Source organism: Echinops telfairi, unplaced genomic scaffold, assembly GCF_000313985.2.
Source record: "Echinops telfairi isolate 266 unplaced genomic scaffold, ASM31398v2 ScPeMD7_3533;HRSCAF=4204_0, whole genome shotgun sequence".
Lineage (NCBI taxonomy): Eukaryota > Metazoa > Chordata > Mammalia > Afrosoricida > Tenrecidae > Echinops > Echinops telfairi.
This window is the reverse complement of record NW_022107431.1, coordinates 33,903,408-33,916,723: the sequence shown is the minus strand read 5'-3', so window position 1 is coordinate 33,916,723 and position 13,316 is coordinate 33,903,408. Positions and strand designations below refer to the sequence as shown.

Sequence of the window (13,316 nt, the reverse complement as noted above, 5' to 3'; positions counted from 1 at the left end):
ATTTAACGCACTAAGTACATGCTGATTCATAGCGACCCCACAGAACAGGGCTGTACTGTCCCTGTGTTTCTGAGACTAATGCTTTATGAGAGAAAGCTGGTGGTTACAAACTGCTGACCTTGTGGTTAGCAGCCCAATGTGTAACCCACTGTGCCACCAGTGCTAGGGAAAAATGATCAGAATTATTAATTAACTGGGGGTGGGATGGGTGCTGAGTGAAAAAAAAAATTTTTTTTTTTGACAAGCAGGTGGTTGAACACGCCGTCTGGGAACCTGTGGTCTAGGGAGTCTGTAGTGGTCTGCAAAGGAAGCTAAAACCCATCTCCCTTCCGTCGTTCCGCGGTGTGGGTTGGGTTTAATCCCTAGCTGCTCCCCTTCATGTGGTGCCCCACTGCAGACCCCTGGAAGGCGGGTGATTACTGATCTGGCAGTGCTGGACAGAAAGCAAGGGTACCGTTAGCAAGGCCAGTGCCCTCCTCTAAACAGTGTGGTCCTGCACCAAGGAGAGATCACTATACCCTTCCCATTTAAAGACGGATTACTCAGAAAAGTTGCTAAGGACTGTACAGTCAAAAAATACAATGAGAAACAGGGACCTGGTGCCAGCTATGGATGAGCTCACTCCATGGGGCTGCTCAACAGGAAGGTGGGGAAGGACCGCTGAGGTGGGATGCAGGGCAGCCGGGTACAACTGCAGTGTGAGAGACCCCTAAAAGCAGGCCCACCTCCAGCAGTGTTTTCTGGTTATTTCGTGCCTTGCTGGGCGCTGTCACTTGCAACTCAGGGCGACCCTCCAGAGCGCATGGGGGGCCCAGGGCTATAAACCTTTATGGGAACCGATGGCCAGGCCTTTCTTCATCTGAGCCCTCTGGTGGGTCTGAACTGCCGACCTCTCGGTGAGCAAGCCGCCCAGTACCTACCTGAGGTGCTCCCAGGGCTCTGTATTCATGCTAGGCAGCAGGAACAAATACAACCATTTTTGAGCAGATGAGTTTCTCTTGTAGTACAATGACATGTGTACACGATAACTGAGGGGGAAGTCCATAATACGCTTCTCCAAGGGCCGTGGTTGTCTCACCGGGGACAGGGAGCTCACGCTTTCACGAAAGAATCGGTAGATGACCAGTCTTCCCCTCCGTCTACGTTAGCCAGGTTCTCTTACAATAAAACAAACGTGTGTGCGCAATACCTTCCCCAAGATCAGAAAACACTTGCCCCCTGAAAGCGCCCTCTCCTTCGGTATTTTGCTTTTCAGCAGGCTTTCAGATGTCAACATAAAATGGATTCACGATAGCAAATGAAAGCGCAAGGTTGTATGGCTAAGCTCTGCGGCAGGGGAGAACAGAGTAGGGAGCTGATGCGGAAGGGGGACATTCCTGGAGGGGACCCCACCTGGGCCTGTGCACCAGGCAGTCAACAGTCTGCCATCTTGCCATTGCTCTTAAATGAGCAAAACCAAATCCTTTTGAAAATCTTTATTTAAAGACATATTCAGTCTTCATACCCCACCCCTGCCCCCCGCCCCAACACACATTACTTGTGATCAGGTAAGGCAACGATACGTCCTCCCCTCCATCACTGAGGACAGCAGGGCACAGACTTTAGAAATAGCCCTGAATCATCAGTCACATTCTCCCATGGCCAACATACACAAGTGCATCCCAAAAACCAAATCTGCAGTGTTGTCACAGGTTTCTAATTTATTTGATTAGTTTATCTGGAAAAAACTTTATAAATACATCATTTAAGTGGGTAGTAAATTATTTTCTTGTTCTGAAAAAATAATTTTCCCCTCTCTCACACACACTGTAAAACTTCTCAGGGTGCTTCCGCCACAGGAGGTGCAAGGAGGCTGCAGTGACAGCGGAGGGTGCAGATGTCCGTCCACGTGCAAGTTGCATTGACAAGCAGCAGGTCATCCGAATACAATTTGCCTCCAAGAATAGAGCTCTTTGCAGTAACATTTCAATAAACCGGCTTAATTTACACACCACCTTCAGTCACTCTACCGGTACAGCCAAGGGGTACTTATTTTTCAAGTGCTATGTATTGTAAAAGGGAATTTTTTGGGTTGTTGCTGCCAATTTTACATGTTATAGCTTTTAAAACCAAAACATTTATGTGAAAAATCATGCCTGGCCAGCCCAGCCATTTCTTTTGTAGCCAAATGTTCTTTTCGTTTAAAGAATGCAGGAAAAAATATTGATTTGCTTCCAAGGAGCACACTGGAAAAAAGGCATTTTAAATTATTGAAGAAAAAGGAACATTTTCTTTTTCTATTGGCGAAAATTATTAGAAAAGCTATCCAGTCTGTTGTCTTTAGCTGGTTTTAATAAAGTGTTTTCATAACAATGTTCAAGAAACCTTTAGAAAACTGGACGGGATGGGAGGGTGCGCCTTTAACCAGAGAAATTCTCACCAGAGTTCTGCTTTGGTTCTTCGGAAGAAATGTTCATATAACTTCTATATGAAGAGAAAGAGAAACAGCAGATTTATATGGTATTCACCTGAAGTCATACATAAAGAATAATCCACGGATGTCTTATATAGCTAAAAGCTTTACCGTGCCTTCACTCATTGTTTTACATAAAAGTAGACAATTTAATTAGGGCTTTTGTTGTTCTTATAAATATATAAGTGAATTCTACTAAGGATAGAAAAATGTCTTTCGTTACTTCAATCTAAGGTTTTCTAAACTGCATGTATCAATTGCATTTTTCTTTAAGGCTAATGACTTACCTTAATTTATCTTGTGTCTTCAGTACTGATGTTGAGAGTTCCAAACAAATGTTTTAAAATAAAGTCCTAACCTCAAAGTACCACTCAAGATCAAAGGCACCAGACTGTGTTCCCAGAGAATAGATGGGAGGGGTGCGGTCAATGGGAATGGAGTGACAGCAGAAGACTCGATACTCTTGATGGAAGGAAAATGAATCACCAAACACTTGAAGTTCCCTCCCTGTGAATCCGGGCCACCACAAAAGCAGCAGTGGTATCGGGAGCAATTCCACCAAGAAAAGTAATCCCATTTCTTCCAGAGACTAAAGAATCAGAACATACGTCCAGAAAGGCCCCTTTACAACTCCCCCTCCCAGCCTGGAGAAGGGGAGCTTGCTTAGGCTAAGTTCTTCTCCCAAGGTTATTGTATTAGAGGAAGTAAAATTACTAGTTTCATCGGGATGGGTGGGGCAGCACGGTTCTTTTCCACTAGCTCCAAGTGGGAAATATCTGTTATAAGTTCACAGATGGGGTCTAACAAGTACAACACCTTGGTCACAAATGGTTTTGTACAGACTCCACATTAAGCCCTCTGAATTTGGCCAGCACTGCTCTTAACACTGTACAGAGACGCCGGCGAATGTATTAAAGGAGAAGGAGCCAGGTAGCATTCCCCACATGTGGTTTTGAGTCTGTGATGGGATTATGCTGTTCAACAGCTGTGACCATTGCGCATTTGCAACAATTTTGATATTGCTCTTGATTTTGCTGGATCCTGTAGAAAGCACTCTTTTTGGACAAAGACTTCTGGGCAAATGTGAGTCGCAGAGACACTGTCCTAGCGATCCAGAGGCGTCAACAGCAACCTCGGTCACTCACAAGGTACAGACGCCCCTAGGAGGGGGCCCTGTTCTGTGTGATGACAGTAGAATCCTGCACTGTGTGGGAGGAGGGACCCCTGAAATGATCCAATCCACCCTGACATCCAATTTCTACAATCCATCCACAAGCTTTTGTATGACGTCCCATTTGAGTGCTGGGATTCCGTCACAGAATAAGGTGAGCCGCAGACAGCGAGCGCACAGGTCCACCCTCTTGAGCAGTACGTGTTTCGTAGGTTACAGAGGAGTGTGTGCAGGCTTAGGCTTACCTGCTGTCTGTTGAGTCTGAACACCATCGACTTGAGGGAGAGACCCCAGCGTCCCTTCCTCGTCAAAGGCCAAGACTGGACTCAAGGGGATTCCTGCGCTCTCACTGTTGGCGACATCTAATCGGGATGGTTTGGACCCGACGGGCAAATGTATAATTTCTTCAAAAGTTTCATTCTGCACAGGCACTCCATTTTCATTTGGTTGTTTTTCAAAATTGGGAGTACTGGGGAATTTGAAAAATTAAAGTAAGAGTGAGTTAATACCACAAGTGAAGGAGCATATTTTTAGGATAGTCAAATGTTTACAAGTCGTTCTACACAGCTTTACAAACCAAATGTCCGATTGACTGGTTACATCATTACTTAAATATAAAGTGAATTCTGGAATATCTGTATTTTCAATTCTTTTTTAAAGAAACACCAAAAAACTCTACTTTTTGTTATAAAATGAATAAGCAGTTATTTAAAATATATGAGCAGCAGCAGCAGCAGCCTTGCATATTAAACAATTTCTACTGTGGGTCTGCATTTGCACACCCATCTGTCTGACAAAGAGTAGCACGCACCAGGACCTTCACTTCAATAATGAGTGGATTGTAATTTGGGGGAGGGGAACAAGGGGCTACATGATTTAGACAAAAAGTCACACAGCTACTGAGTGTCAGTCAGAATTAATGCATATTTTTCTCCTTAGGCCACTGTGTACACTCTGGCTATTCACGTTCTAGCTCTTCTTGGGTGTCTCCGCCTGGTAGAACAGCTGCACAAGTCCATTAAGTACATGGTTCAAAGCCAACCTCCCCTTCGCCTCCCTGTAAAGGGGCCTCTAGACCCACCGTGATTCTCATGGACGCATTCATGCTTCCTATTTTGGATTTATCATGAACGTGTATTTGACTTGCCACCATATCTTCCATTTTCTTTTTCTTTTTTGGTTTCTAGAGATGATTTTATTTATTTATTTAATCAATCATTTTATTGGGGGCTCGTACAACTTTTATCACAATCCATACATCCATTGTGTCAAGCACATTTGTACATTGTTGCCCTCATCATTTTCCAAACAGTTTTTGCACTTGAGCTTAAGTATCAGCTCATTTTTTGCCTTCCTCCGTCATAAACCCTTGATAATTTATAATAATTATTATTTTTACATGTCTTATACTGATGTCTCCCTTCACCCACTTTTCTGTTGTCTGTCCCCCTGGGAAGGGGTTATAGGTTATCATTGTGATTGGTTCCCCCAGCTCCCCACCTCTTCCCCTTACCCTCCTGGTATGGCTACTCTCAACATAGGTCCTGAGGGGTTTTCTGTCCTGAACTCTGTGTTTCCAGCTCTTGGCTGTACCTGTGTACATGCTCTATTTTCTGTCTACAGCCACGCTTAAGATTTTCACTCTTCCCCATCTCCAGCTATTTGGATCACCTGCTTTGGATTCACAGGCCCGCCCGGGCACAGTGACTGCATTGAGAGGGGCTGGCTTCGTTTTAGTTTAGTGAGCGCCGCTGTACATGTGCCCGCGGCTTCCTGATTTGTTTAGTAGTCAAGCTGATGCATGAAAACTGACTCAATGTTACGCAGTCCCAGCGTGAAAACTCCTAAATGGAAAAGAGACTAAAAACTTGAAGCAGACATTAAGAAGGTTCCACCTAACCCACTGTGACACGTGTAATAAATGGACAGTTAGCTGCAGAGTGAGGTTTTATCCAGAGACAGACAACAGATCAGGCAGACAGCACGCAATGGCAGCAACCGTCTCAGCAACGGGAGCTGCTGGCCCTTTAGCAAGTCAATGAGCAGATTTTCTATCTCCTCCTTGACCGGTAGGATAATGAGAAACTCTGGAGGCGACAGTCAGGTTTTATGTCAATCTGGCTGGGGTAGGATTCTCAATGATCTGGCAGTTAAAACCCAATCTCCAAACTCCCTCCTAATGAGTCAGTCTGGATAGATAATGATGCTATATGCTGGGGTAGAACCACTGCTGTGGGTTTCCAAGACTGTAACTCGTCACAGGAGTGGAAAGCCTCGTTCTCCTCCCATGGAGTGGGGGGGGTATTGAGGTGCTGCACTTGGGGTTAGCAGCCCAAAGGGCAACTACCATGCCACCAGGACTCCTTGGTTTGGTATCAAGGTCTAGTGATTCCCTATGATGATACCTAACACAGCATAATCGACTCCACAATGGCATCTACTGTATGCTGCCAATCATTTGTAAGAAGATTAAAGTGCAATGTAACTCCCTTACTCAGGTCCCAGCCCTGATGAAGTTTCCATGAAAGCGTGGCCTGCTTTCCATATAAGTTGACACTGTGGGGAGCTTGCTTGGTTCTTGGTGGTCTGGATCCTGCATCTGGCTCATTGAGCTCCAGCTCTCTGGATCTGAGCCATATTGCCTGTGGATCAGTTCCTTTATAGTGGTTACATTTTTGGTGATGGCATTTCTGCGAAGAGTTAACTAGAGGAGAAATGAAATCTTATTGATCAGAGTGAATGCTCAGGGGCTGACAGCGTGGTGGCATCATCTCCTGATCTGTGGAGTGGGGTCCCTGCAGGGGCACGTTTTGTTCCTTTGTAAGACCTGCAACTCCTTCATGAGCAAGTCGAACATGGTAAATTATGTATGTGACATATAATTTATATATAGATACAGACACATACATTATTAACACACACACACGCACACACACAACTCCAAACTCACTGCCATCGAGTCAGTTCTCACTCAACGCGCCCTCAGGGCTCTGTGCTCTGGGGCAGGGTAGGTAGAACTGGCCCTGTGGGTCTGCAAGGCTGCCAATCTTGATGGGAGTAGAAAGCTTCATCTTTCTCCCGAGGAGCAGCTAGTGGTTTTGAACTGCTGACCATGGGGTTAGCAGCCCAACACGTAACCACTATGTCACCAAGGCTCCTCATATATAACATATACACATATAATATACACACATATGTATTATACACATACACATATACATATTATACACATAAATAAAGTCAAGGTACAACTAAAACTAAGGGGACTAATACATATACACATCTATTGATGTATCTTTTTCAAAGAATAAGTCGTAGCTAAATTGTTTCCACGTTGCTATAACTATTTCCATCTGTTCTCTGTAAGTGGCTTGTTAGGCATAGCCTATGACCACTTGTGTTTTTCTCAGCTGAAGGTGCTCAGTACCATGGTTGAGATAAATGCATGAGCAGGGGGCAGCCTGTCTTCAACACCCCTCTGGTGACTGTTGCCAGCAAACGTTTGCTCCTTCATTCAGAAGCCTGGCGGCTAACATTGTACCTAAAACATGCGGCATCACACTGCTACTTATCACTTTGGAACAAATCTGCGACTCGCGGTAACCTGACAGGCACCTCAACGACACAACTGTTGGGCACTTTAAGGGTAAGGACGAGGTGCAGGCCAGGAGGCAGATAGAGAGGGCTAACAAACTACTCTCTGTTAATTGTCTTTGCCACCCTAAAACGTTAACATAATATTCAAGGACTCAGGTAAAGTTATTTCCCCCCCTTTAAAGGACAGAATTTCTAGCTTTGCCAAGAATTAACCCGAATAAAAAGGACTCTTAGCATTAAAACGCTGAAATTCCTTCAAGCATGGGAAATTCTGCTGGGATTGTTGAGAACATGAGTGTGTGCTGGTGGTTAAAGAAAGACCCTCATCATTTAACTCACCTTTCCACAGTCGCTGTCAATTGGTGTGAGGTCACCACGTGTGGGCTGGCCACTGCTTCTCCACTTCCAGGAGAGTTTGTCTTACACGGAAGGTCAGATCCTGTTAGACAAAGCCAAGGAGGGGAGCTAGGGGTTACTAAGACTGTAGGATCAGAGCCACTCTCCATGGAGCAGGACGGTGGATTCATGGCATGCCTGCTACTTACCATCCCCCTGTGTAAGTCACTCGAACACTCCGTGCCTCAGTTTCCTTGTGGGCAACAGTACCTACACCTCACAGGCTATTGTGAGAATTAAATGTATTAATAATATAGCATGTGAAGTGCTTAGTACAGTGCCCAGCACATTGTAAGGACTGAAATAATGGTTCTTATTACTTTTGCTTATACTAGATTGACTCTAGACAAAAAAATTTCATTAACCTCGAAACAATTAGTGAACATAGCCATATGACTTGGTCAGGCTGATTCTACGCATCTGCTATAGATGGAAATGTGTGCCCCCCTCCCCCCCCCAAAAAAAATTCATGGAAAAATTCTGTCAACTTTTAATGTCTTTTCCCATGAACTTTTTGAAGGCCGCTGGTATGTGCTGTGTCTTCGCTCCGTGCCTGGTAGTACAGTGGTTAAGCACATACTTGGCCACTAACCAAAAGGTTGGTGGTTCAAATCCACCAGCTGCTTTTATTTAAGTTTGATTTAAAATCACCAAGGAATAAAAAATCTTGTCCTAAGTATCTATGAAAAAAACCAATCTCACTGCCATCAAGTCAATGCTGACTCATAGCGACTCCCCTGAGGGTTTCTGAGACTTAACTATTTATGGGAGTAGAGAGCCCATTCTTTCTCTTGTGGAGTGGCTAGCGGTTTAGAACTGCTGACCATGTGGACTGGAGCCCAACACGTAACCAATACATCACCAGGACTCCTAAAGTATCTATAGACAGCCTCTATAAATACATAAACCCTAAACCCTCAAACTAAAGCCACGGCCACTGCCTTGATTCTGGCTCATAGGAATGCTATAGACGCTCGTCAAGATTGTAAATCTTTACAGGAGCGGCCAGCCTTATCATCCTACCACATATAGAAGAAACATAGGAGTGTACTAGGCGCCCTGGTCATGCAGCGGGTTATGACACAAATCGAACGATCTGAAACATAAACTGATTTAAGCTATTAAACATTCCATGACCCGCTGCCACTAGTCGGTTCCACTCACAGCAACCTCACCGAGGCTGTAAATCTTCATGATGACAGATAGCCCCACTTCACTGCTGTGGAGTGGTTAGTGGGTTTGAACTGCTGACCTTGCCACCAGAAGCCCAACGCATAACCCATTATACCACCAGGGCTCCTGAGTGTGCTGGCAGAGCAGTAAAACCTGTGAAGCTAGAGCTGTGAAAGGTGGAAACGTATGGGAGAAGGCAACACAAATACACGTGTGCTGTCCACTAATATGAGCAACAGCAGTCGTAAGGCTGCACACTGTCTGGTGTGGGGAGTGGGGGAACCGTCGAACCCAGAAAAGCAAGGCGAACTTGTGGAGGTCTGGCTCTGACAGGTTTCCCTGCAGACACAAATGGTGAGGAAACAAGCAAAGCCAAATCCTCTGCCAGCGTGCTCCCGAGCATGACATGCGCGAGAATGTGTGCGTTCGATGACACGTGTCTCTGTTGCTCTGTGGGTGTCTAAGTAAATGCAAGTCCACCAATGAGTATCTTGACCCGAGAGAGCCGATCAAAAAAGCTCCACATTTAAATCATTGAAAGCCATTGGAATAAATACCTGTTTCTCCAGTAAGAACGCCTTTGGCTATATCTCCATTTCTCTGGTCAAGAGTTTTCTGCCAAAAGGAAACAAAACAAAAACCCTTTAAGCATTAAAGTTACAAATAAAGGGGCACAAAGCTATCAGGACCCCGGTGAAAACGGCCCTCTCCATACCTTCTCTGCAGCTTCTGTTCTCCGGGTTCTCTTCATGATCTCCTCCAGTCGCTACGAGGGAGGGAAAGGAGCGAGGGTCAGGGAGGGAGAGAGCCGCAGGCACGTCCCCCGATGACGCAAACGGCAGAGGACGCAAAGCACGGTTGCTGTGCTGTGGGGAACGTGGGGTCTCTGCTGCCGGCTGTATCTGGAGTTACCGGCCCGAGGGGCACGCCTGCCCCGCACAGAGAAGTGCATGCGGGTGAACAACGGCGAAGCCGGGGCATTGCTTTGGGGTGGTGGTGTCACCAGTAGCGAGAGCCACTGAGTTGATTAACGTGGGGGACACCGCGGGGCTCTTGGTCCTCGAGGGCTCGAGCCCCCACGCGCTCCTTCGGGACAGCTACCTTCTTCCTCTCCAGGCGCTCTTGTTCTTCTCTCTGGAAATGCTTCTCTCGTGCCTGCCGGGCCTTCTCTGCTTCTTCTCGCACACGCGCTTCTTCTTCTTTCTGGAAACGAAACGTCGACGGCTCCTTTCTACAAACAGGCTGGTTTTTGCCAGCTCCCCGGCCTCTCGGGGGCACCCACACGGGGAGGCAGGGTGGCCGCTGGCGCCCAGAGGCCTGTACCTGCTTCTGGGCGCGCTCCATCTCCTCCCGCTCGCGCTCCTCCGCCTGCCGCAGCAGCTGCTGCTCCTTCTCCCGGGCCTGCTCGGCCTCCAGCCGCCGCACCTCCTCCTCACGCCGGGTTCTCTCCTCGGCCACCCTCTGAGCCAGTTCCTCCCTCTTGTGTCTGGAACCAAGGCACACAGAGGAGAGTGACTGGGGACCACCAGGGCGGCCTGTTCAGAGGCCCGGCAGGAGCGCCTCCACTATGGGCGTCCAGCATCACCAGAGGTGATGGCTCCTCAACCTGCCTTCCCCCTGCCCGGCCTTCATGCCGCCCACACGGGACACGTACAGGACTTCTGGAGGGAAGCCTTTTCTTTTTAAAGATCTGCAATTTAACGATCTTTAAAGGAAAGCACTTTTATTAATAAGGTGCCTTCACATCAATAAAGGCCATTGCATTGTCTTCCACTGAGGACAGGCGTTACTGGAACAGAACAGGAGGAGGGTGGGCTACTTTTGCTCCACGTTGGGCCTGAGGGCAGGGCCCTTCCAAGAGAGCCACCCAGCAGTTTTGTTTGTGTGAAGAACATTCATGCTGACGTTTGCCCTACGTGCCCCGGAAGGCAAATGACCAAGCAAACTCTCTGGCATGGGGTCTGGCAGGCCATCATGGGGCAGTGAGTTACTGAGGCAAGGTGGAACTTGGAGCTGTGTACGGTGAAAACAGCGGCACCTCTATTGTAGCTAGACAAACTCGTGTGCGCGCAACCCCGTAAACAGGGACCGGGAAGGACCAACCAAAGCGCACAGTTACTGACAGCTGCTAACATGCAGACATTCATTTCTTTGAGCCTTTCTCCACTAAGCAGCTTGGGAGTTAGCATCAGAATAAGACAATGCCTTTTACAAAACACCCATTCATGGTCCGAGGACCACCAGGGCAGAGGCATTCCAGGCTCTTAGTGCACCTGCCTTTGGACCCTTTTCCCCAGGGCTCACTGCTACCCCTGGGATCCGTCCGAGCAATGGCTTCCTCCTCTACCTTTCCAGCGCTTCCTGCTCCCTGCGCTCCTTCTCTTCCTGCTCTCGCTGCTCCCGAGCCAGCCGCCTCTTCTCTGCTAGCAGCCTTGTGGCCTCTTCCGGGTCAGTGGTGCCTGCAGAGGTCTTAGTAGATGGACTGGCAGTCACTGAGGGGGCTGGGGCTGGGGCTGGAGCTGGGGCTGGGGCCGGGGCTGGAGCAGCTGCACAAACAGGTACAAGGAGAAAATCAACTGGAAACAAAACCCAAAGAACAAAACAAAAACGAGCATTCCCCACACCCCAGGCCTAGACGTCATCCTTCTGAAAGAAAAGGGAATGTTTAATGCTGTGTGTTCTCACGGTCTCACTGTATTCTCTCTGTAACCCGGCAACAGATAACCAAAGGCTGCGTGTGTAAGTGAGACATCCAAAGGAGCTGCCACTCTGTCTCCAAAGTCTCAGTTCCATGCAAGTGAAATCAGTTAACAGCATATGTCGGCTGTGTGCTGAGTACACAGAGCTTAGGTTAGGTCCTGTGGGAGTTACAGAGGGCAGAGAGAAGATGAGATCTGCCGTTTGTCTTCTGTGGTATGTTTGAAATGCCCACCCTCTGGTGACCGTTCACTAGCAGAGCACTAAAGCTTTTCTAGAAGCACTCTCAGGGCCCGTGCCATGGGCCCAGGTCCAGGCTGGGAAGACGGTACCCAACAGAGAGGGCCTCACAGTCTCCCCAAAGCCTCTGCTTGTACAAGCTGGCACCCCCACTGCTCACACAAGATGACAGCCCAGGCTTTCTGACCTCATTTACATTTAGAAAGATGGCCGGCAGCACGGCATGGTGCTCGCCACATGCCTCCGGTGAGCTGCAGCCTATGCCAGCTGACTACCATCACCGGAAGACTTCAGCTCTTCTTTCCCAACACAGCACCCTTTGGCCCTTCCTGCCTCTGCTCTCCAGGCAAGCAAACGCTGGGTTCGTCCCTTCTCTGACAATACTCTTTCCCTTTCCTCTACCGTGTCGCCTCCACCCTCCATCTTTGAGTTAAGTCTTTAGGAGAACACTTTGGAAGGAAGACAGCTTTCAACAAGTGTTGACTTCTCAGCTCCAGGTGACTTTAACCTCTTGACGAGCCTGGTGGCACAGTGGGTTTTCACTTTGGGCTGAGAACTGCCAAGTAGGCAGTTCAAACCCATCAGCTGCTCTGCGGGAGACAGATGAGGCTCTCTGCTCCCGTAAAGATGTACAGTCTTGGAGGCCCAAAGGAGCAGTTCTCTTCTGTCCTCCTGGGGTGCAATGAGTCAGAGCTGACTTGATGGCTGCGAGTGTAGTTTTGGAGTTGGGCCTTTGGGAACATGTTCTGACCCTGGTCCCTAAACACTGGTATGCACAGGATAGAGGTCCGGGCTCTGACTGCCCATCCTGTGCTTCTCTGCCGACACGACATGCGGCTCAACCGACGAGCTTGCTCTCCTTCAGAGTCCTAGGGTCTACTGCACAGCGGTTCTCAACCTGGGGATCGTGACACTGGGGGTCGAACGACCCTTTCACAGGGGCACCTGATTGCTAACAGTAGCAAAATGACAGTTATGAAGTAGCAACGAAAATAATTTTATGCTTGGGAGTCAGCACAGCATGAGGTGCAGTATTAGGAAGGTTGAGAACCATTGTCCTACCAGATCTACCAGATATTCTGAGCCAGTAGGTCTGAGCCCAAGGATCTGTAGTATAAGAAACATGACAGATGTGGCAGATTCAAAAGATTTCCACAAATTCTTTGAAATGCCTTCCTTCAAAACGGGAGCATAAAACCCTCTCCCTGGAGTGCGAGCTGGCCCCAGGACTTGCTACTAATGATGAGATGAGGGCAGACACCTTGGCCTGTGACTTTGGAGTAGCTCATGAAGGATACTGCAACTTTTGCTCTTTTCTCCAGGATTACTCCTTTTGGGGGAACCCAGCAGCCAGACCCAAAGGATATCAAGCCACCCTTTGGAGAGGTCCACATGCCATGGCCTCCCGCCAGCAGCCAAGAGTGTGCCATCCTCCATGGCCACCAGGTCCTCGGAGCTTCAGGTCCCTACAGTCCCAGTTGATAGCTTAGCTGAAACCTCATGAGAGACCCTGAGCCAGAAAGGAGCTATGTCACTTCCCAATCTCTGACCCAGGGGCCTGAGTGGCAGGATGTGTAAGTGCTGCTGTTT

The 13,316-nt window shown here is 48.0% G+C and overlaps 1 protein-coding gene across 7 annotated transcripts in view; it reads right to left on the bottom strand.

The window, feature by feature from the left end:
• Positions 1-1,680: 1,680 nt before the first annotated feature.
• MAP7 (microtubule associated protein 7) overlaps positions 1,681-13,316 on the bottom strand; it is a 139,773-nt gene continuing 128,137 nt past the window's right edge. For 6 of the 7 annotated variants that reach the window (XM_045294724.1, XM_045294722.1, XM_045294728.1 and 3 more), the window contains 8 exons: positions 11,137-11,335; positions 10,113-10,275; positions 9,891-9,992; positions 9,505-9,555; positions 9,347-9,404; positions 7,560-7,659; positions 3,869-4,092; positions 1,681-2,463 (listed from right to left, as the gene is read on the bottom strand). In XM_045294724.1, the coding sequence (XP_045150659.1) occupies positions 2,453-2,463; positions 3,869-4,092; positions 7,560-7,659; positions 9,347-9,404; positions 9,505-9,555; positions 9,891-9,992; positions 10,113-10,275; positions 11,137-11,335 (908 nt within the window). In that variant the 3' untranslated portion in view covers positions 1,681-2,452. Of the gene's footprint in view, positions 2,464-3,868; positions 4,093-6,030; positions 6,328-7,559; positions 7,660-9,346; positions 9,405-9,504; positions 9,556-9,890; positions 9,993-10,112; positions 10,276-11,136; positions 11,336-13,316 lie in introns of those variants that run through there. The other variant, XM_045294729.1, reaches the window with a different exon arrangement.